The 25,213-nt window shown below is 42.1% G+C and overlaps 1 protein-coding gene across 15 annotated transcripts in view; it reads right to left on the bottom strand.

Annotated features, from left to right (window-relative positions):
• wdr33 (WD repeat domain 33) overlaps positions 1-23,713 on the bottom strand; it is a 40,347-nt gene extending 16,634 nt beyond the window's left edge. For 8 of the 15 annotated variants that reach the window (XM_021612648.3, XM_021612653.3, XM_021612652.3 and 5 more), the window contains exons 1-11: positions 23,480-23,713; positions 20,302-20,529; positions 17,306-17,374; positions 16,970-17,074; positions 13,327-13,422; positions 12,966-13,117; positions 9,008-9,105; positions 1,834-1,960; positions 1,267-1,421; positions 620-698; positions 184-294 (exon numbers count right to left, since the gene is read on the bottom strand). In XM_021612648.3, the coding sequence (XP_021468323.1) occupies positions 184-294; positions 620-698; positions 1,267-1,421; positions 1,834-1,960; positions 9,008-9,105; positions 12,966-13,117; positions 13,327-13,422; positions 16,970-17,074; positions 17,306-17,374; positions 20,302-20,505 (1,196 nt within the window). In that variant the 5' untranslated portion in view covers positions 20,506-20,529; positions 23,480-23,713. The remainder of the gene's footprint in view (positions 1-183; positions 295-619; positions 699-1,266; positions 1,422-1,833; positions 1,961-9,007; positions 9,106-12,965; positions 13,118-13,326; positions 13,423-16,969; positions 17,075-17,305; positions 17,375-20,301; positions 20,530-23,479) is intronic. The other 7 variants (XM_021612651.3, XM_090181744.1, XM_090181741.1 and 4 more) reach the window with 1 other exon arrangement.
• Positions 23,714-25,213: the final 1,500 nt, after the last annotated feature.

Raw genomic sequence — 25,213 nt, 5'->3', positions numbered from 1 at the left:
AATACATTTGCAGAAATGTATAAAAAACTGTTTTTGCTTTGTCATCATGGGGTATTGAGTGTAGATTGAGGAAAATGTTGTATTTAATCAATTTTATAATAAGGCTCTAATGTAACAAAACGTGGAAAACGTCAACAGGACTGAATACTTTCAGAATGCACTGTATGCAACTTGTAAGCTTACCTGGTGTGGTCGTTGGATCCCGAGCAGAGGATGTGCCCGAGCGGGTGCCACGCCAGGCTCCAGATCATGCCCTCATGGGCCATCTCCATTCCGCCCACCTCCTTCTCCACACTGACAGAAAGCACAGTAGGAATAAATGATAAGAGCAGGATGTGACATGAAACAGTCATAATTGGTAATGAACCCAGTCCTTTGTAACAAGTCTAATGTCATGACTATAGGTTGTGTAGGAATTATCACTTCCAGAGGTATCCAGACTACATTTATGAGCATTGCCTCTTACACACGATTAATGCTTGCAATCTGATTTTTTTTTTTTTTATAAACGTTGTTCGTTGAAATGACAGTCTGGCAAAGGAATCAAACCTCTGGCAAGTGATTGGTAGAGGAAATGAGATCCTGTGTGTTGATTTGAGGCTGGAGCTGTCACTCTTACCCTACGTTCCAGAAGAGGAGGGATCCATCCGAGCCTCCGCTGGCGAACAGGCCTTCGTGGACAGGGTGCCACGCTACAGCTGGAGACAGGAGACAAAGGGTTAACACACATATTTCACTAACATAAGTTTAATGTCTCAAACTCAGGATCACCACAAAAATAAAGTGGTCTGTCAACTCAAGGAGTTGCTCCTGCACCAGTAAAAACGATAGAGGACGTATTCACACCCTTGACAGAGCACAGCAGAAACAATCCATAGAAACACTCATGATATTCATCCACACACACACATGCATACAGAGGGTATCTACTGTATCTTGCCTATGCCGCTCTGTACCATCACTCATTCATATATCTTTATGTACATATTCTTTATCCCCTTACACTTGTAAGGTAGTAGTTTTGGAATTGTTAGCTAGATTACTTGTTGATTATTACCGCATTGTCGGAACTAGAAGCACAAGCATTTCGCTACACTCGCATTAACATCTGCTAACCATGTGTATGTGACAAATAAAATTTGATTTGAAGGGTAAATAAACTAAGAAACATTTGGCATAACAATCCTCTAACTACAGCAGAGGCCATTTGCTGAACTAGGTGCTAAATGGAATAGGCCAAGTCAAGTCAGTCAAGCCAAAGCATACCTGTGGCCTCTTTCTTGTGGCCCCGGAACACCTGCAGCTCCTCCTTGAGGTTGCGGATGTCAAAGAGCTTACACAGGTGGTCGCGGGACGCTGTCAGCAGCCAGTTACCGTTCAGGTTCCACTTCACTTCCATCACCGTGTTCTTATGGGCGTGACTGACAGAGAGGTAGGGTGAAAGATGGGAAGAGAGTAAGGTACTGACACTTTTTACACACTACTAAGCAGAGCCGAGCTGTGCAGGCTTGGTTGTGCATCAGGTTGCTGCCTGAACCGTGTGGAAAGGACGAATATCAGAGCCAGCACAGTACATATCAGCTTGGCACGGTAGTGTAAAAGGGTATGAGTTTCTTTCTATCCTCCAAGTTGCCTCAAGCATTTTAAAAAGGATTGAACTATTTTACAGCTCCTTTTACCAACAGTCATCTACTGAGAAACAACAATTTTAACAAGAAAGCACAAATTGTTACGGAGAAGTAACACATTTTGTTAGATCATTTCTCAGGCGGCTCTAGGTTTTGGGGATGGGGTGCTTCATGCCGCTTTCCGATGCCTTTGGGTAAAACTCACAGTGTGGCCAAACTCTGTCCGGTCTTGGGATCCCAGAATTTTATTGGCTGCTGGCTATCTTTGCTCCCAGAAACCACCAGGCCTTTAGTGGGATGCCAGTCCACGCACTTCACGTCAGCTCCATGACCTGTTGAGGAAGAACACCTTTAGTATCTGTAGGTGTGTGTCAGAGGCAAAAGGACAGGACAAATATACTATCGTTCACTTGTATGTGAATGTAAGAGGTGGTGCGGTCCACGGGTGTGTGTGACAAAGACGGTGTGTTTAGGGGGGTCACTCAATTCCACCCTCACTCACTGTGGGGTGAGTAAACATACAACTTGGGCAATATACTTGTACCAATGCACATACATTATTAAAATAGTAGATTTGGAGGCAGACCAAATCCAAAGTAATTACACATACCGGAAGATTGCAAAGTGTGTGTGTGTATGCCAAGAGAGAGCAAAAGAGGTGAACACACGTAATTGAGACACCAACAAGGTTTAACAATGTGTACATTTGTGTGATAGGAGATACATGAGTGTACAAACCATTGGTGATAACATGACTGGTTGATCTTGTAAAAATTTGGAACAAATTAACCAAGCCAATTCCTCTGGGTGTTAGGCACTCAATTTTACCTTTTGATTCTACAAGTAGTAAGTAAGTCCTTCTTCAGGTCTACATAAGCACTACATGACACCAAATAAACGTTGCCTTTGTTTTACCTGACATTGCTATAAGCAGTTTAACATCCTACAAACAAATATGTTGGGATTTATGACAGTTCACATCAAGTGATTGTGAGCAGTGCATTCTTGCGCGTAACCCTTTCGGCCTAAATATTTACATGAAAGCACACACAGGGGTTCCATTTCAAGAATATGTGCACAGGTAGATAGATATATGCTTGTGATAATGTACTTCCATGTAAAAACAAAACATGGTGAAGGATTGAGAAGACATTCACTTTGTCTGGCTTTAAATGGGTGCAGATTGACTGTGTGTGAATGTGTGTGTGTGTGTGTGTAAATCATCTGCACACCAGAAATTGGATACCCTGCGATTCAGCATCCTCACAGTCTAAGACACATCTTAGATAATCATGGCTTGACACATTCCAACTAGCTTAGATTGATAGCTTTTAAAAACATGTTCAACTTAACTCAAAATTATACAAATACAAGGTACATTGAAAATAATGTCCTCAGTCTGCTGGGTCCTTCATACCGGTGTTAATGTTTGAATCAACTCCATCTCACATAACACAAATGCCTTGTGGTTCCCTTATTAAACCAGACAATATCAGGGGGAGGGGAGGGAGGTACTTACTACATTAACTTAGTTAAAAGCTGCTAATTTTGCCTTTTGACTATATAGTAAAATAGTACAAAATTCATTTTTACCTAGAAGTGCAGCAAGGCATTTCCGCTGTAAAAGCACATTATTTGAATAAGAACATAAGACAAATTGGTAAATTGATAGCTACATCACCAATCAATTTATTAAGTGGAAACAAAACTAAGGGAGTAGTGAAATAAACTCAACAAAAAAAGAAACGTCCCTTTTTCAGGACCCTGTCTTTCGAAGATAATTCGTAAAATCCAAATAACTTCACAGATCTTCATTGTAAAGGGTTTTAAACACCGTTTCCAATGCTTGTTCAATGAACCATAAACAATTCATGAACATGCACCTGTGGAACGGTCGTTAAGACACTAACAGCTTACAGACGGTAGGCAATTAAGGTCACAGTTATAAAAACTTAGGACACTAAAGAGGCCTTTCTACTGACACTGAACAATACCAAAAGTGGGCCTCCCGGGTGGCGCAGTGGTTAAGGGCGCTGTACTGCAGCGCCAGCTGTGCCATCAGAGTCCCTGGGTTCGGGAGGGCTTGGTCGGTAGGGGTGTCCTTGTCTCATCGCGCACCAGCGACTCCTGTGGCGGGCGCAGTGTGCGCTAACCAAGGTGGCCAGGTGCACGGTGTTTCCTCCGGCGCATTGGTGCGGCTGGCTTCCGGGTTGGATGCACGCTGTGTTAAGAAGCAGTGCGGCTTGGTTGGGTTGTGTATCGGAGGACGCATGACTTTCAACCTTCGTCTCTCCCGAGCCCATACGGGAGTTGTAGCGATGAGACAAGATAGTAGCTACTACAACAATTGGATACCACGAAATTGGGGAGAAAAAAAGGGTAAAGTTCAAAACAAAAAACAAACAAACAAAAAAAATACCAAAAGAAAGATGCCCAGGGTCCCTGCTCATCTGCGTGAACGTGCCTTAGGCATGCTGCAAGGAGACATGAGGACTGCAGATGTGGCCAGGGCAATAAATTGCAAAGTCCGTACTGTGAGACGCCTAAGACAGCGCTACAGGGAGACAGAACGGACAGCTGATCGTCCTTGCAGTGGCAGACCACGTGTAACAACACCTGCACATGTTCGGTACATCTGAACATCACACCTGTGGGACAGGTACAGGATGGCAACAACTGCCCAAGTTACACCAGGAACGCACAATCCCTCCATCAGTGCTCAGACTGTCCGCAATAGGCTGAGAGAGGCTGTACTGAGGGCTTGTAGGCCTGTTGTAAGGCAGGTCCTCACCAGACATCACCGGCAACAACGTCGCTTATGGGCACAAACCCACCCTCGCTGGACCAGACAGGACTGGCAAAAAGTGCTCTTCACTGTCGAGTTGTGGTTTTGTCTCACTAGGGGTGATGGTCGGATTCAAGTTTTTCGTCGGAGGAATGAGCTGTACTTTGGAGCAGGATCGATTTGGAGGTGGCGAGTCAGTCATGGTCTGTGGCGGTGTGACACAGCATCATCGGACTGAGCTTGTCATTGCAGGCAATCTCAACGCTGTGCATTACAGGGAAGACATCCTCCTCCCTCAAGTTGCACCCTTCCTGCAGGCTCATCCTGACATGACCCTCCAGCATGACAATGCCACCAGCCATACTGCTCGTTCTGTGCGCGATTTCCAGCAAGACAGGAATGTCAGTGTTCTGCCATGGCCAGCGAAGAGCCCGGATCTCAATCCCATTGCGCACGTCTGGGACCTGTTGGATCGGAGGGTGAAGGCTAGGGCCATTCCCCCCAGAAATGTCCGGGAACTTGCAGGTGCCTTGGTGGAAGAATGGGGTAACATCTCACAGCAAGAACTGGCAAATCTGGTGCAGTCCATGAGGAGGAGATGCACTGCAGTACTTAATGCAGCTGGTGGCCACACCAGATACTGACTGTTACTTTTGATTTTGACCACCCCTTTGTTCAGGGACACATTATTCCATTTCTGTTAGTCACATGTCTGTGGAACTATTTCAGTTTATGTCTCAGTTGTTGAATCTTGTTATGTTCATACACATATTTACACATGTTAAGTTTGCTGAAAATAAACGCAGTTGACAGAGAGAGGACATTTCTTTTTTTGCTTAGTGTATATAAACTAAAAGTCAATTCACTCAAGATTTGCACAAATCTTTGAGTGTATCTCTAGTTATGGTACACAAGGCTTCTCAATACCCACAAATCAAAACAACCGTTGTCAACCAACGGTAATGCATTAGGTTATATTCAAAATTTCAGGGTGTCTACTAGAGGAAAAAGAAACGGCAAACTTGTTAAGTAAAAGTAAAACTCTGCATTTATTCTTCAATGAGCACAGAAAAGTTTAGTTTATTGAAAGGCTAAAAAAAAACAAAAGCAAGACAAACTGTTTTCAAGTAGGCTAAGTGATAATTTATGCATTATTCTTCAATGAGCACAGTAAAAACGATTTTGTTACAAAATAAATAAAGCAAGCAGAAGGGCCTTAACCGAAGTCGGACGACAAGTAAACTTGCACACACGGTACAGAATCTGTGAATAAGCCAATTGCAGATTAGGCCTAAACTTTCTGCATGGCCTGTGAATAGTTAACGTACACAAATTGTCAGACTGCAACTGCGAACATATTAGCATAATACTAAAACAAGATGTTTGCTTTATTCATACTTGGCTGAAAGCATTTTATTCAATTCGCACAAGGATGCAAACATGCACTACAATGAATTACCCCCAATCCCTTCGCTAGTCTGAGTATCTGTCTAACATTCCACTCACTCCTTGTACTCCGTGTCATGTGCCAAAGACAAACTACACAGAGTGGAATGTAATAGCTGAACAGAGACCAGCAACAAGGCTATCCCTTCCCAGCAATTATTAAAAGAAATCAAAGCATGTTATCAAGGAGGAATGTTTCTTCCTGACTATGGTGTTTATGCAACAAAGACTTGATGTGACTGTGAATCATGCTGAACCATCCTGATCCTGACACACGACAGAAAACACACCAAACCATGTACTCTTATGATGTACTACAAGGAGGTGGGACACTGAAACCAGTTCCTGTGGATATAGTATACCATCACTAATAAATCCTGCTCAGCCTACAGTGCATTCGGAAAGTATTTTCCACATTTTGTTATGATACAGCCTTATTCTAAAATGCATTAAATGTTTTTTTTTCCCGCTCATCAATATACACACAATAATGACAATGCAAACACAGGTCTCAAGAAATGTTTGCAAATTTATACAAAATAAAAAACTGAAATATCACATTTACATAAGTATTCAGAACTTTTACTCAGTACTTTGTTGAATCACCTTTTGGCAGCGATTACAGCCTCGACTCTTCTGGAGTATGACTATACAAGCTTCTTCCATTTTTCATTGCAGATCAGGTTGGATAGGGAGCGTCGCTGCACAGCTATATTTAGATCTCTCCAGAGATATTCGATTGAGTTCAAGTCCGGGCCACTCAAGGACATTAAGACTTGTCCCGGAAGCCACTCCTGCGTTGTCTTGGCTGTCTGCTTACGGTCATTGTATAGTTAGGTGAACCTTTGCCCCAGTCCGAGGTCCTGGGTGCTCTGGAGCAGGTTTTCATTAATGATCTCTCTGTAGTTTGCTCTGTTCCACTTTCCCTAGATCCTGACTAGTCTCCCAGTCCCTGCTGCTGAAAATCATCCCCACAACATGATACTGCCACCACCATGCTTCACCTTAGGGATAATGCCAGGTCTCCTCCAGAAGTGACGTTTGGCATTGATGCCAAAGAGTTCAATCTTGGTTTCATCAAACCAGAGAATCTTGTTCGGCAAACTCCAAGCGGGCTGTCATGTGCCTTTTACTGAGGAGTGAATTCTGTCTAGCTACGCTACCATAAAGGCCTGATTGTTGGAGTGCTGCAGAGATGGTTGTCCTTCTAGAAGTTTGTCCTTCTAGAAGTTTCTCCCAATCTCCACAGAGGAACTCAAGAGCCCTGTCGGAGTGACCATCGGGTTCTTGGTCACCTCCCTGACCAAGGAAGGGCATTCTCCCCAGATTGCGCAGTTTGGCCGGGCAGCCAGCTCTTGGAAGTCTTGGTGGTTCCAAACTTCTTCCATTTAAGAATGATGAAGGCCACTGTGTTCTTAGGGACCTTCAATGCTGGAGACATTTTTTGGTATCCTTCCCCAGACCTGTGCCTCGACACAATCTCTACGGACAATTCCTTCGACCTCATGGCTTGGTTTTTGATCTGACATGCACTGTCAACTGTGGGACTTTATATAGACAGGTGTGTGCCTTTCCAAAATACATCCAATCAATTTAATTTACCACAGGTGGACTCCAATGAAGTTGTAGAAACATCCCAAGGATGATCAATGGAAACAAAATGCACCTGAGCTCAATTTCAAGTCTTATAGCAAAGGGTCTGAATACTTAAGTAAATAAGGTCTGTTTTTATTTATATAAATTTGCAAACATTTCTAAAAACCTATTTTCGCTTTGTTATTATGGGGTATTATGTGGAGATTGTTGGAAAAAAATATTGAATACATTTTAGAATAAGGCTGCAGCGTAACAAAATATGGAAAAAGTCAAAGAGCCTGAATACTTTCCGTATGCACTGTATTAGTGCATGAAATGGTGTTGAAAGATGAACAATAAAGGGGAAGTTCAGTATTGTACAACTTAATGTAAGATAGTTGCTCATGAAAGTAGTTGATGGACCAGTACAAAATGTAAACAGCAACTACAAACTTCAGCCATCGTTATCTAAAAATCTAAATGGGAGTGGTTACATGCGGTTCCCGGGGGGAAAATTTTTCAAATCACCTTAAAGTAATATCAAATGATTAAGCTATTTGGCAATTCAATTTTTAACGGGTGCAACTTGCCCCATTACTCCCATTGATTTTTAGCTGGCTGTGGCAAAAGTTAGCTCAAGTTTGTGGTAGCTGTTAAAAAAAATATATATATAAATGAACCATGGATTACAGTTTCTCCTGGCCCATAGACTACTTCAGGGGAAGAACCATTAAACGTAAAGAAATATTAAGGAAAACATTAAGAAACCATCTAACATTAAGGTGCAAAATATGAACTTCCGTTTTAAAACAGTGAATCATTTTGTAATTCTGATATTAAAAGATGAGCGCCCAACATAAGCAGTATTGAGACCAAAGATGATCAGTTATGCTTTTCCCTAGATGACCACTACTGTACAACAAAATAAAAACAAACTAACTTTTTACGTAATATAGACATTAAGTCAGTAGTACGCTGCTTAAAAATGATTAATGGCAAACTCACTTCTAGCTAGCTAGATAAAAAGAAGCAGCTGTTATTTACTGCAGATAGTGGTGTGAACTGTAACTGCAGCTTCAAAAACCTAGCTATGGTTTATCTAACGCCATAAGTATGGTGTATCAAAAATAATAAACATGAAATAATATGCTAATGATAGCATGCTAAGTGTCAATACTTCTGTACTGCAGAGCCCAAAGTATTTCACTCATTCAATAACTATTGGAATAACTGTTACTAACCAACTTCACCACGTAAAATACGTACGACATATATGTTTGGAAATTTAACTAGCTTTAGCCTTTATAGCTATATTATATAAAATACAAGTAATGAAATTAAAATTCAATGCTCATGCAACGTGCCTAGTTGGTGTTGGTCTAGGCCTACCTATACAATCACCAAGGTTTGTGTTCATGGATGGTTCAGACTTATGATTACAGTAAAGGTACATGTTGCGGTGCAGTCACCAAAAAGTGTCTGCAGGAGTATCTTTTTCGGAGGAGGGTGAGTCAGTGTTCAGTGACGTGTATCAATTAGGTACAGCTGTATGTGTATTCAACAGAAAACATACCTCTGAGAATTCTCTCCTCGTGACAGCGTAGAAAGTCCCAGATGCGTACGGTTCCGTCATCAGAGCAAGTGGCAAATTTATTATCCGTAGGTGAGAAACTGAAGACAGAGTGAGGCAGGAAGAGAATCAACAATGCAGGAAGACACAGTTGGGCTCCCAGGGTTTACAACAGGGTCAAATCCTAGTACAACTTAGTACCGTACAACCACTTAGGGGGGCATCTCCTGGGCACAACAGCAACCTCTCCCATCAAGCTGTGCAGTGGCATTTAACAAAATTCACAAAACTTGGCCGGACCAGTAATGGAAACTCAAGACAAATACTATTTCATTCAACAGTCTTTCCCCACAACTAACACGTTGAGTCAATAACACTAGAACGTATCTATCCAAAATGAAACACATACACTATATATACACAAACGTATGTGGACACCCCTTCAAAAGAGTGGATTTGGCTATTTCAGCCACTGCCGTGGCTGACCGGTATATAAAATCGAGCACACAGCCATGCAATTTCCAGACAAACATTGGCAGTAGATTGGCCTTAATGAAGAGCTCAGTGACTTAACGTGGCACCGTCATAAGATGCCACCTTTCCAACAAGTCAGTTCATCATATTTCTGCCCTACTAGAGCTGTCCCGGTCAACTGTAAGTGCTGTTATTGTGAAGTGGAAACGTCTAGGAGCAACAACGGATCAGCCGCGAAGTGGTAGACCACACAAGCTCACAGAACAGGAAAGCCAAGCGCTGAAGCGCGTAAAAATCTTCTGTCCTCGGTTGCAACACTCACTACCGACTTCCAAACGGCCTCTGGAACCAACGTCTGCACAAGAACTGCTCGACGGAAACTTAATGAAATGGGTTTCCATGGAAGAGCAGCCGCACACAAGCCTAAGAGCACCATGCGCAATGCCAAGCGTCGGCTGGAGAGGTGTAAAGCTTGCCGCTAATGGACTCTGGAGCAGTGGAAACGCCTTCTCTGGAGTGATAATCATGCTTCACCATCTGGCAGTCCGGACGAACGAATCTGGGTTTGGCAGATGCCAGGAGAACGCTACCTTCTCCAATGCATAGTGACAACTGTAAAGTTTGGTGGAGGAAGAATAATGGTCTGGGGCTGTTTTTCATGGTTCAGGTTAGGCCCCTTAGTTCCAGTGAAGGGAAATCTTAAAGCTACAGCATACAATGACATTCTAGACAATTCTGTTCTTCCAACTTTGTGGCAACAGCTTGGGGGAAGGCCCTTTCCCGCTTCAGCATGACAATGCCCTCGTGCACAAAGCAAGGTCCATACAGAAATGGTTTGTTGAGATCGGTGTGGAAGAACTTGACTGGCCTGCACAGAGCCCTGACCTCAACCCCATTGAACACCTTTGGGATGAACTGGAATGCCGACAGAGCCAGGCCTAATTGCCCAACATCAGTGTCCAACCTCACTAATGCTCTTGTGGCTGAATGGATGTATGTCCCCGCAGCAATGTTCCAACATCTCGTGGAAAGCCTTCCCAGAAGAGTGGAGGCTGTTATAGCAGCAAAGGGGGAACTCCATATTAATGCTGGATTTTGGAATGAGATGTTCGATGAGCAGGTGTCCACATACATATGTATAACAATAAAAATTAAAAAACACAATCCGGTCTAAACTGTAACCCAAAAGCAAGCTTCACACTAGACATAAACCCAAGTTCAATTAATCTTTCTCAGTTTACACAAGCATTACCATCTATACTCCACCACAAATTACCAATACCTACAATAAGTGCATTTGTCTTGGCCTTACACTAAAGCAACAGTAAGCAAGCCAGCTAAAAATCGAAGTTCTGTTGAAATTCAAAATGAAGTCTAAACATGCCCTTCTTATCAACATGCACAATATCTGCAAGTGATTCATGATCTTCAACAACTCTTAGTCAGTCCCATTGCGGTCCTACCCACCTCAATTCCTATTCCCTTCAGTGGAATAATGCGCATTAACTAATCAGATTTGTGCACACAAACAAGTAGAAGCTAGGGGAAAATGTAACTCGGATGTCTAGTGTGAGATTATAGAGCAGTAGTATTTGACCAACTGAACTTCTGTAGAGATATGTCCCAGGTGGTCTGTTTTGTGGATCAAGAATTATACACTTTACAAAATGATGGAAATGATAAGCAGTGGCACCATATTATTTCCAGATTTGCTTAGGCCTAGGTCTGAAAACAGACAAACTGATTTATTTTTACAGCGTCATGAGGTAGTGCATTCCTGTTAGTCAATCAGATAATATGGCTCCATCTGTAGTTGGAGCAACAGTTGTAACATGGTGATGAACTAACATACTAGAGCCCCCCTGACCACCCAGCCTATAGGCCCGAACTTGACTCATACCAACAGCAAAGACAGCCTACACCTGACATAACAGACACCTGAGGAACTTCTTGACTAGTTCCCTAATTGCAATCTTCAGTTTGAGCATAGCCATCAATGCTTGTATGATGGCAGTGCCCTTATCCTCCTGTTACAATTTTCTCAGGGCTACGGCCACAGCCCTGAGACACTTTATTTTCAATTGGTCCTGGAGATTCAATGCACGTTAAAAACATTAACAACAAGACAGTAAAAGTGTCTCACAAACATTAACAGTCAAAGAAAATAAGTTGTGGCATTGAGAAATGATGCATTCAAAAGGTGAAGCTTTAAGTTGTTTTAGGTCAGAGATAAACCCAGCATAAAACCCTATTCATGATCTTTATTGAATATTTTCGTAAAGCTCCATGAAGGCAACCACCACCAAAGGTAGAAATATACACAATGGCAACCTTTTATTCAATAAATCCCTCTAACTCCACCGCCCCATTCAATGTAGATATTAGAGCTGCAATATGTAACTTTTTGGCTGACCCAACCAAATGCACATAGAAAAGTGTGTCATAGATCAATCACTCATTGAAAGCAAGTCTAAGAAGCGGTAGATTTGTTCTATGTGCACTATTTCTATACTTCCCGTTCTTAAGTTTCGTTTTTGCATCTTTTACTTTCGGTTCTGTACACAAGCTTCAAACAGCTGAAAATACAATATTTCACAGCGGTTTAGATGGTACAATGATTCTCTACACTATACTTGCTTGTTTTGTCACAACCTGACAATTAGGCGAACTGTTCGAATTTTAGCAACGAAAGAGCGATTTCGGCATAGTGCATTTTTTACTTTGAATATAGCAGGGTTATTGGAGTGGTGGGAAGGTGGGTGGTCGAAGCAACCGTGTGGGTAGCATAGGAATTATAAGTGAAGGGTGATAGCCAACTGCTCTAACCCCAGAGGAAATTTGGTTGCGTGTTCAACAGAAATAAAGTCTTTATTCAAGAAGCTATGGGGTCACTTGTGGATGTGGGTTTTGTTACTGGGATAAATTAAATGGGAGACAACATGGGAGTGGCAATATTGGTGGATTCAAAAGGTGGGAATTGTAGATATGCATTTGCCTACATCGCAAAAAACTTCAAACCAACCATGGGACTGTGGTAAAGTGTGTGCATGGAGAGACCCTATGTGTGTCCATAAGAGGGATAATACTGTCCCCTTGTGGAAGTGCGCCACATTCAAAACTCCCTATGCAGCAACGTCAAGTGCAACCTCTCCACTTTATTCGGTATTAGTCTGTCCCCCTGGGCTCATCTATGTAAACCAGTAGTCTTTTAACGTGCGCCAATACCTTTTGAATATAGATATAGATCAACACTTTATTTAACAACACCGTGAAAATCAACCTTTTCTGTACATAGTAGTTATGTATAGAAAAAATCAAGATACACAACTCATCATGAGCCACAGGCAATGATGATGGCAATAAGAAAAGATCAGTGCAGTGTTGCGACAGCACAGACGTACATTTATCAATCATTTTCAGGGGAAACAGCAATAACAACAGTAATAGGCTGGGGTTAACTACAGAAAATGGTAGATTGTGTATAGACCTGGCCTCTCTAATCGCCTCCTTGTGAGCCTGGAACATCTTGACGTTGTTCATGTTGGACTGCCAGTACTTGACATAGCCGCCGTGGTCAGCCGTCAGCATCCACATGTCGTTGTGAGACCAGGTCATGGCCCGCACAGGGCTGTCATGGGCCTGAGGGGAGTAGAGAGAGACGTAGTCAGAGAGAGCACTAGGACCAAAAACACAGGGCTGGAGACACATTTCTAGAAGACAGTGGATATACAGCTGACATTTCTCCCATGCCTAACCTTAAACTTTTTTTTAAGAAAGTGTATTCAGCCAGCGGAGCCAAAGGTTAAGTTAATTGTAAAGTGTTATAGGAGGGAGGATTCAATGTTCACCTGTAAGATGGTCTCAAAGTTGAAGGTGAGTCCGTTCCACAAGGTGAACTCCCCACTGGAGGCTCCTGTGACAAGACGCCTCCCCTCAGGAGTCCACTATGAACGAGGGAGAGTGATGGAGGAGACATGGAGAAAGGGAGGAATAGTTTGATCAATTAAAGGGGTAATGAAGAAGGGAACAAAAAATAGGCAAGAAAAGGAAGAGAGTGAGACTGAACTTAGTAATCACATTCTGAAGTGCCCATTTATATTCTGCAGAAAACTAATTTCCTGGTGGGCCAAGTGTGTGGCTTTTGGCCTATCCCTTGTACTTGATTGATCAGTGCAAGAGCTATGTTTCCATAAACTTATCCAATGATTTTTGTCGACATTTAAAAAGTTTGCATAGAAAATGGATGCAACAAATGGCTGCTACGTTGCATTTCCATTGAACTGTTGTGTCGATAAAAACAGCTGGACGTAATGACAAAAAAAGTCAGCTAAAACCTTGTGTCGAATAAAAATGTAGTGGTTGAAGTGTTTCCAAAATTGCGCATTAGTGACTGCCCTCCCACCTAACTGTTTCATGTCTCAGGTAGCCCACAAAAGTCAGCATGGATACAATGCAAGAATTGACTAATATTTGCCATATTCTAATAATTCTCATGTGCCAACGTATCGCCACGGTCCGTGCCATGGTGTAACTTGCCCTCCCCGGGGCACAACTGAGACAGAGGACAAGTACATTACAGTGTATAGTTTGAGAAACAGACGCCTCACAAGTCCTCAACTAGCAGTTTCATTAAATAGTATCCGCAAAACACCAGGATCAATGTCAACAGTGAAGAGGCGACTCCGGCAGAGTTTCTCTGTCCAGTGTCTGTGTTCTTTTGCCCATCTTTTTCTTTTCTTTTTATTGGCCAGTCTGAGATACGCCTCTTCACTGTTGACGTTCAGACTGGTGTTTTGCGGGTACTATTTAATGAAGCTGCCAGTTGACTTGTGAGGAGTCTGTCCAGTTTTAGAAACATTCTAATGTACTTGTCCTCTTGCTCAGTTGTGCACCGGGGCCTCCCACTCCACTTTCTATTCTGGTTAGAGACCGTTTGTGCTGTTCTGTGAAGGGAGTAGTACACAGCGTTGTACAAGATCTTCAGTTTCTTGGCAATTTCTCGAATGGAATAGCCTTCCATTCGTAGAACAAAAATAGACTGACGAGTTTCAGGCCATTTTGAGCCTGTAATCGAACCCACAAATTCTGATGCTCCGGATACTCAACTAGTCTAAATAAGGACAGTTTTATTGCTTCTTTAATCAGAACAAGTTTTCAGCTGTGCTAACACATTTGCAAAAGGGTTTTCTAATGATCAATTAGCCTTTCAAAATTATAAACTTGGATAAGCTAAAACAACGTGCCTTTGGAACACAGGAGTGATGGTTACTGATAATGGGCCTCTGTACGCCTATGTCGATATTTCATTAAAACAACTGCAGTTTCCAGCTACAATAATAATTTACAACATTAACAATGTCCACATTGTATTTCTGAGCAAATTAATGTTATTTAAATGGAAAAATGTTGCTTTTCTTTCAAAAACAAGGACATTTCTAAGTGAACCCCAACTTTGAACGGTGGTGTATGTTTTAGCACGATGTTCCAAATGCTTGTATCGCAAGAATCAAGGTATTTTTCTTAGTGTCTCTCTTTTTGGTCTCGTTTCCTTCGCTCCATCTGTGCTGTGTGCACCTTCCCCCTCGCACAGACACCAAGCCCCTCCCCCTGCCACTCACAAAAAAAGGGACGAAAGATCACTTCTTTCTCTCTGACAACAAGCCGTTTCAACTCGCTATTTGCATTTAAGGTATGTCCCAACATGTAATAAGAGGAGAACTTAACCTTTGTAACAATACCCTTAAACATAAAGGATTAGCTGGCTACTCACAAGCGGAAAGGCACACACCTGTCTATGTAAGATCCCACAGTTGACAGTGAATGTCAGAGCAAAAACCAGGCCAAGAGGAGGTCGGAGGAATTGTCCATAGCGCTCCGAGACAGGATTGTGTCGAGGCACAGTTCTGGGGAAGGGTATCAAAAAATGTCTGCAGCATTGAAGTCTCCTAAAGAACAAAGTGGCCTCAATCATTCAATCATTCTTAAATGGTTTCTCTGTGGAGATGGGAGAACCTTCCAGAAGGACCACCATCTCTGCAGCACTCCACCAATCAGGCCTTTATGGGAGAGTGGCCAGACAGAAGCCACTCCTCATTGAAAGGCACATGACAGCCTGCTTAGAGTTTGCCAAAAGGCCACAGAAGGACTCTCAGACCATGAAAAACAAGATTCTCTGTTCTGATGAAACCAAGATTGAACTCTTTGGTCTGAATGCCAAGTGTCGCGCCTGGAAGAAACCTAGCACCATCGCTACGGTGAAGCATGGTGGTGGCAGCATCACGCTGTGGGGATTCTTTTAATTGTCAGGGACTGGGAGACTAGTCAAGATCGAGGAAAAGATGAACGGAGTGAAAACCTGCTCAGGACTTCAGACTGGAGTGAAGGTTGACCTTCCAACAGGAAAATGACCCTACACAGGAGTGGCTTCGGCACAAGTCTTTGAATGTTCTTGAGTGGCCCAGCCAGAGCATGAACCCGATCGAACATCTCTGGAGAGACCTGAAAATAGCTGTGCAGAGACACTTCCCATCCAACTGGACAAAGCTTGAGAGGATCTGCAGAGAAGAGTTGGGAGAATCTCCCCAAATACAAGTGTGACAAGCTCTTAGCGTCATACCCAAGAAGATTCGAGGCTATAGTCATTGCCAAAGGTGCTTCAACACAGTACTGAGTAAAGAGTCTGAATACTTATGTAAACATGATATCCTTTTTTTTTCTTCTAAAAACCTGTTCTTGCTTAGTCATTATGGGTATTGTGTGTAGATTGATGAAAAAATATATACATTTATCAATTTTAGAAAAGGATGTGACGTAACAAAATGTGGAAAAAGGCAAGGGAACTGAATACTTTCCGAATGCACTGTATATCATGAATTGCCCATTAGTTTAAATAATAATAATAATAATAATAATAATAATGTAATAAAAGCTTTTTAGGCCTTATAGCCCAGCCCTAATTCAGAGGTGAAACTTGCATCCAGCCAACCAGAAAAGCAAGGCGAAGATATTCAGGCATTCTTGAAAGTCAGAAAAATCCTTCTCCAGCAAATAAAATTAGATTTAGCAAGCAGTAGGCATTTCATTTAAAATGTGGACTGGAGCTATATAGATACGCGTACCTTCAAATACCTTCAAAACTATTCGGCAATTATTTTTATTTTTTTAAACACAGTTTCCATCATTTGTCGCAGTAAAAAAAGTTAAGCAAAATAAAATCCATCCACTGATCAGAAGAACTTTGTCCATCTTAGGAACATTTCTGCTATAGCCGCCTTTTCCATTACACATGTCACAATGTTTTTTGCGTCATTGCTGTCTATGGAAACCTGCCTAATGATTAGTTAGGAACTCCCTTCACCTGGTTGTCTCGGTCTTAATTGGACATAAAATGAACATAAACAACCCTTGTAATATGGGCTTCACATGGTCTCAGAAAAATACAAGTAGTCTGCCCTGAACAAGTGCGGAAAGTGTGAGGGAAAAGAAACTTACCCTTATGACAAAGACAGGGCACTTCACTTTGTTCGTGGAAGTTCGGACAAACTTTGTGGTAACTGCATTCATGGGGTTACTCAAGATGCCCACAGGAGGAACCAGCTACAAGAGCCAGAGGAATAAAGGGAGATGACTGAGAAAAATACACACATTTCAGCATATTGTCTACAAATGGGTACAACATTTATCAGATCTAGCCAGGAACAAGGACTTGCTAACACCCTGACACAGATTCATTGATAGCATATTTTCTTCTTAGATTACAGACACCAGAAGGTCAAAATCACAGTTTTAACTGTAAATCATATAAGCCTAGTATCTGTCCACACTTACATCATTGTAGCATCCTGCATCTGGTTGGATGGCACGGAAATCTCTGTGGTCTCGCTGCCACAAACGATTCTGCAGTCAAGAAAAAAAGAGAGCATTTAAGGAACCATGAAAAAAAATGGACAAAGGTCTTCGCATTTAAACACATTTTAGCCAAATACATACAGTTCAATCGGAAAGTATTCAGTCCCCTTTACTTCTTTCACATTTTGTTATGTTATAGCCTTATTCTACAATGGATTAAATAAAACATTTTCCTCAATCTACACACAACACACCATAATGACAAAGCTAAAAACAGGTTTAGACATTTTTGCAAATGCATTAAAAATAGCAAAAATACTTTACATAAGTATTCAGACCATTTGCTATAAGACTCAAAATTGAGCTCAGGTGCATCCTGTTTCCATTGATCGTCCTTGAGATGTTTCTACAACTTGGAGTCCACCTGTGGTCAATTCAATTGATTGGACATGATTTGAGTGGTGCAAGCGGCTCCCAAGAGGCGCAGCAGTCTAAGGCACTGCATCTCAGTGCAAGAGGCTTCAGTACAATCCCTGGTTCGAATCCAGGCTGTATCGCATCTGGCCGTGATTGGGAGTCCCATAGGGCGACGCACAATTGGCTCAGCATCGTCCAGGTTTGGCCAGGGTAGGCCGTCATTGAAAATAAGACTTTGTTCCTATCTGACTTGCCTAGTTAAATAAAGGTTACATTTAAAACCGAGCCATGATGTCGAAGGTAGATCTCCGTGACATGATTGTGTCTAGGCACAGATCTGTGGAAGGAAAATGTCTGCAGCATTGATGGTCCCCAAGAACACAGGGGCATCTACCATTCTTAAAAATAAGAAGTTTGTAACCACCAAGACTCTTCCTAGAGCTGGCCGCCCAGCCAAACTGAGCAATCGGGTGAGAAGGGCCTTCGTCAGGGAGATGACCAAGAACCGAATAGTCACTGACAGAGCTCCAGAGTTTATCTGTGGAGATGGGAGAACCTTCCATAAGGACAACCATCTCTGCAGCACTCCAAAAATCAGGCCTTTATGGGAAAGTGGCCAGACGGAAGCCCCTCAGTAGAAGGCATATGACAACCTGCTTGGAGTTTTCCAAAAGGCACCTATAGGACTCTCAGATCATGAGAAATAAGATTCTCTGGTCTGATGAGACCAAGATTGAACACTTTGGCCTGAATGCCAAGCGACACGTCTAGAGGAAACCTGGCACCATCCCTACGGTGAAGCATGGTGGTGGCAGCATCATGCTGTGGGGATGTTTTTCAGCGGCAGAGACTGGAAGACTAGTCAGGTTTGAGGGAAAGATGAACAAAGCAAAGTACAGAGAGATCCTTGTTGAAAACCTGCTTCCGAGCACTCAGGACAGACTGGGGCGAAGGTTCACCTTCCAACAGGACAGCGACCCTAAGCACACAGCCAAGACAACGCAGGAGTAGCTTCGGGACAAGTCTCAATGTCCTTGAGTGGCCAGGCCAGAACCCAGACTTGAACCCGATCGACCATTTCAGGAGACAGCTGTGCAGCAACGCTCCCCATCCAACCTGACAGAGCTTGAGGATCTGCAGCGAAGTGGGAGAAACTCCACAAATACAGGTGTGCCAAGCCTGTAGCGTCATAGCAAAGAAGACTCGAGGCTGTAATCGCTGCCAAAGGTGCATCAAAAAAGTACTGAGTAAAGGGCCTCTATACTTATGTAAATTATACTTTTTTTTATTATTATAAATTAGCTGATTTGATTTTTTACAAAAACAGTTTTTGCTTTGTCATTATGGGGTATTGTGTGTAGATTGGTTAGGGGGATTTTTTTTAAATCGATTTTAGAATAAGGCTGTAACGTAACAAAAAGTGGAAAAGGTCTAGGGCTCTGAATACTTTCCAAATGCAATGTACATACGTGGGAGTGAGTGCTCAAGTACAGCTCTCCACGTTCATTGTCATGTCTGCGTGTGGATATTAGAAACTGGCCGTGTCTGAATACCCGTACTTGCATTCTAAATAGAAGTAATGTTGGGTATGGGCAAAAATTAAGCTTTTATAACATTTTGAAAATGTAGTATCCTTTAAATGCCAGGATGTCATACTCATTTAGGCTTTTCATATAGTAAAATTTGCTGCACACTATTGAGGAAGAGAAACATCAATGAAGACAGTTGTCAGCTGGTCAGCGCATGCTCAGAGTACGCGTCCTGGTAATCCGCCTGGCCCTGTGGCCTTGTGAGTAAGACCTTTAAACAGGTCGACATTCACATTGGCTATGGACAGTGTGATCACTTAGTCCCCTGGAACAGGTGGTGCTCTCATGCATGGTTTCATGTTTGCCTCGAAGCGAGCATAGAAAGAATTCAGCTCGTCTGGTAGGGTTGCGTCACTGGGCAGCTTCTGGCTGGGTTTCCCTTTGTAATTTGTGATAGTTTGCCAGCCCTGCCACATCCAATGAGCCAAAGAGCGTCAGAGAAGTTGTAGTAGGATTCGATCGTTCATAATATTTGTCAAACATTACCAGCATTTAGCCTATATTTATGTAATTAAAATCTTAAAAAGGTTAGGCTACTTTTTCTGTCACCTCCCTCGTGTCAGCATCGGTTTGGACATGACACTGTAAGCCAATATCACCTACATATTACCTACTCTTTGACATGCAGGCTTTTTTTTTTATGTACGTTTAGGCCTACATGAAAAACAGATTTGAATATTATTCCAATGTTGGCCTTTGATCAGAATAAATTGTTTGATAGTGACTTGTGTATTTATTTTATTTCTTGGATGATTTTTATTTTACTTGTCTTGGAAAATAGGACAAGTGTTAATGTTGAGCCCTGAGCTGCTATCCAATGCAGCGCCATTACTCTGTGCACAAAGTCCAGTTTCTCTAGAAACACGCCTGTGCTTTGGTAGCTGGAAAAATGTTGTTCATTGAGTGGGTCACAAGAGAACTCAAAAGTTTGGTCACAAAATAACTGATGCTTCAGGTCACGTCCATTACCTCCAGGTGTCTAATGACCGAGGGGTTGTAGTCGATGGTCTTGCGGTTGACAGCCTTGCGCATGCGCTTGCCGTCGAAGGTGAGCTGCTGCATCGCCTGCTGCTGGGCGAAGTCGGGGCGCTTGTAGAAGAGCTGCCGTGGTGCCTGGTGCTGGAACCGTGGCATGTGGAAGAACCGTGGCGGGGAGCTGGTGTCCGTCGCCATGGTCAATCTGCTGCTCCTTTAAACCTGGAAAGAGATGGAAAATGGGGGCGGAGGTGAGAGGCAATTGATCGGTTGGTTGAAAAGTAATGTGCCATGAGTACAGAGAAAATGCTAAACAACACAATATTCTCACAAAACACTTGGACAGTGCTTCTTCAAAATATAGCGTACTAAATCAATTTTGAAAGGGCATCAAAGCCATCTCATCGGGTCTAACAGGTTTGTGCAGCCATTATTTAGGAGATTAATTATACTGTAACTACAGATGACAAATTCAGCTTCGGCCCATGTAACTGATTGGGCATGGAATTTGCAACATTCCTCTACCAAGAAGCTTTATCACCAACATCCACAATATACAATTCTCAGAACAGTCAACTTATAAGTAGACGCTGTTTAATTGCAGAGTTCTGTCTTTTCAAAAAACAAGACATGACACCACCCCTGACTGGACAGGCACAGCTGAAACTGCGAACATATACCACAGGTGGGAAGTGATCACAGTTTTAGACAAATCTAGGATCAGCCGATCCAACAACCTTAAAGTAGGCATATTTATTAGGGCCGGGATGATACCAATTAGTATCGTGGCAAGAAAACAAACAAAGCAGATATGAACTTATTTAGGAAATCAGCCCTAATGTTGGAAACAAACATTATGTTGTCATCCAGTCACATTTATTTAATTTTCCAAGCTATAGCACAATATTTCACATACAGCAGGTTCTTAAAGAATCAAAGAGTTTGGTGTGCTTCGTGTTTTCACCTTTGTCATGGAAAAAAACAATGTTGCGATACTGATACCTTCTGATACTATTCAGGTCAATAAAAACATCTGACCCTGGACTAGCAGTGACTGATGTAAATCAGTTCAGATGAGTTCTAGTTTGATGAGCATGCAAATATGGGCAAGTCTAAATAAATGAGTGTCAAAAGGGATGTTGTTGCAACAGGTTTCCAGGTTTTTGTTGAACGTCTCTCATAACAAGAGGGATTGAAACAAACAAAAAAACATGGCTTCAGTCATACCATCTTGCAAGCATCAATTATAGGTTACATTTAAACGTTGTTCTGTCATACTATCGTAAACAAGCTTATTAATCTGTACATTGAACCTATGGTGAACCTAGGTGTACAGCAAGCCTGCCATGAACACAATTCAAACTAAGAATGCAACAGTCAGTCTACGCTACTTCACTGTGACATTCATGTATGCCGCATGTAAGCAGTACCTAAGTGAGCTTTGAGCACCCCACTTTCCACACAAACTCAATTTAGGTAAATTAGCCTATGTATAGGCCTACGAGAGCAACAACATTCAGTACTGTACACACATTTGCAGAAAACATCTCAATGACACCAAAGAAAACACTCCCGGCTGCCTTCTGCCTTTTATCCACAGCATAGGCATAAGGCTGGGTTTTACATAAAGGAAAATGACCAGAAACATCAAAACACAAACATATCCTACAACTAGAAGTGATACTAATATGTTTATGATCAGATTGGGACCACTTATAATAATTGGGCAATATTCCAACATGCTCTGGTCCCACACTGTAGCCAACTCCTTTATCAATGTCATACATGTTATGTCATACCTGTTTAGCATGAAACGTGTTTGGCATGACAATGAATGAACACAGTTGCCTAAAGAACAAACAAAATGTATCACAAGGCTAATCAAAGTGCATTTCATTACTTTCACATGTAAATAACTAAATGAACAGACATTTTACATAATGTGGTAATAAAAACAGAACCCACTGGCAGTAATACCCTTTATCAAACGTTAAGCTCAGAAACGTCACAAAATGACTCGTATCAAACAGGCTAGTTGACAAAATTGTCTCATGTCATTCTTTTCAATACATCAACATTTTCCCAACATGTGTCCATAATAAAATCCACTTTATTTTGTGCATAAGGACACCCCATTATAACCAGGACACTAGTGAGGAAATATGCAGTGATTCGGTGTGCAATTGTTCCTTGTTGGATTTGTATATTTGACAACTTCCACGAAAGTCCAAAAGTAAGCGATAAAGCGGTTTAATTGACAAACATAACTAACTACCTTGTGAGGGCAACAAATGCAACTATTCAAACAACTTTATTTGTACCCCTAGCCCGGGTCCAAAATATAGCATACTGCGGTGTCCAAAGCCAGCATGGTTGGGAGGAGGCTAGCTAGCTAACGTCAACTGGAATCTGCTTCTAGGCTAATTGATTAGCTAACTAAAATTACCCGAAAAGTTATCACGTCCAGAGTCAGAGATGTAGCTAACTACCAGTAGTTAACTAAGGTTGGTTAGCTATTGGTTACTAAGACAGCTAGCTAAATGTATAAGCTATCTGGCTACTGTTTCAGTTCCAAGAGTCTGAATTTCTTGCCGCGGTAACGTTATCTAGCTAGCAGCACACGAGGTTTCTATGCTAGTTAGCGAACCAGCTAATGCTAGCAAGCGCACAGTAGATCCTGGCAACCAGTGATCGGCTGATTAGCTAAATTAACGTGAAGTTACACTGGCTGGTTTGGTTGTTATCCAAGTTGTTGACCAACTGCAATAGTCAAGACCCCAATAATATTTTATTTGGGGGAAACTAAGCCTAAAGTTAGCCAACTAGTTAAATTGATGTCAACAAGCCATTAACGTTACTAGTCTTGGAAATGGACGAGGTGGTGGCTAGCCAGCTAACGTTAACGCTTGCTAGCTAATTCTTAGCTAACACGCTAACGTAGGTCAATATGAATAACAAAGAAAAACGTTAGTTAGCTGCCAAACTATTAAGGGATTAGTTTACGGTGTATGGATGGATAGTAAGCTATTTCAAGGTTTGTGTCTAACACGAAAATAGACATCACAATCCGTTCCTCTTCAAATTGATGTTTTGTTCCTGACTTGACAACGTAATTAAATGGCGCCCGGTGGAAGTCGTCTTTACAACAACAACGCGATGCTTAGAAACTCACCAACAATATCCAATGCAGAGTTATCTAGCTATGGATAACTAGATTCTTCTCAGATATACTCTTTTTGAGAATCATAAGCGCCTCAAAGTTTATTGAAAATGTATCGGTTTGTCACTTCTCGTGTTTAGCCACCTACGCCGGCCTCCATTTCGGCGCTTTCTCCTCGTTCAGCTTCTATTTTTTTTCAACACGACTGACTACATTACGCCTGCGGTTGGAGTTTTAAACGTCATCACGTAATTAGGGTACTGGTACTACTACTACTACAACTAATAATAATAATAACAATAAGAGGATTCGATCATCTGGACCAGGCGCCCGGGTAGGCGTCTATTGCACCCTTACAAAAAAGATTGCAGTTTTAAAATCTGCATTAACTGCAGTCAACTGTGTTATTTTGGACGCATTAATCGCAGAATAACTGCAGTTGAACCGCAGTTATACTGCAAAATTACTGAAGTAAAGAAAATGTTATTTTGGACGCAGCATACTGCAGTTATAATGCACTCTAACTGCAGTTATTCTGCATTCTAACTGCAGTTATACTGCACTCTTATTGCAATCGTTTTCCTCAAGGGTGAAAAGTTGATTACATTTTTTTTCAATATGACTGACTACATTAAGCCTGCAGTAAAAGATTCCTAATGTCATCACATAATTAGAGTACTGTTACTACTACTACTAGCTACAACTGTCACGAGTCCGATCGAGGGTGGCTCCCCTTCCCGTTCGGGTGGCGCTCGGCGGTCGTCGTTGCCGGCCTATTAGCTGCCACTGATTTTCTTTCCTCCCCCTCCTTGTATGTTTATTGTTAGCACCTGTTAGTTAATGATTAGTTGGGCTTTATTAGACAGCCGGGCCGCCTGTTTCTTTGTGCGGGATTACTTATTGTAACCTTTGTGTATGTAGTAGACGAACGTGTTGTTCCTGGTCATGTAGTCTGCTGTACTGTTCTCGTACCCCGTGTTTGGGGCATTTGTTTTTGAGCACCCAATGTTTCGTGAGTGCATTAAATAGCACAGTAGTGAACTCTCTGTTTCCTGCGTCTGACTCGACACGCGGAGCGTTACAACTACTACAAATAATAAGGGTATTCAATTAATCTGGACCGGGCGCCGCCTGTTGCACCTGCGCCCTTACAAAAAAATATTGTAGTTTTGAAACTGCGGTCAAATCAAATATTATTTGTCACATACACAAGGTTAGCAGATTTTATTGCGAGTGTAGCAAAATGCTTGTGCTTCTAGTTCCGACAGTGCAGCAATATCTAACAAGTAATATCTAACAATTCCACAACAAATACGTAATACACACAAATCTATGTAATGGAATAAGAGTATATAAATATATGGATGAACAATGACAGAGTGGCATAGGCTAAGATGCAATAGATAGTATGGAATACGGTATATACCTATGAGATGAGTAATGCAAGATAAACTCAGCAAAAAAAGAAACGTCCTCTCACTGTCAAGTGCGTTTATTTTCAGCAAACTTAACGTGTAAATATTTGTATGAACATAACAAGATTCAACCTCCAAATCGATCCCACTCCAAAGTACAGGCATCGGTGTAACGCTCATTCCTTCAACGATAAACGCAAATCCGACCACCACCCCCGGTGAGACAAAACCACGACAGTGAAGAGCACTTTTTACCAGTCCTGTCTGGTCCACCCCTGGTGGGTTTGTGCCCATAGGCGACGTAGTTGCCGGTAATGTCTGGTGAGGACCT

Source organism: Oncorhynchus mykiss, chromosome 8, assembly GCF_057628025.1.
Source record: "Oncorhynchus mykiss isolate SJ-2025 chromosome 8, ASM5762802v1, whole genome shotgun sequence".
Classification (NCBI taxonomy): domain Eukaryota; kingdom Metazoa; phylum Chordata; class Actinopteri; order Salmoniformes; family Salmonidae; genus Oncorhynchus; species Oncorhynchus mykiss.
This window is presented reverse-complemented; position numbering and strand designations above follow the sequence as displayed.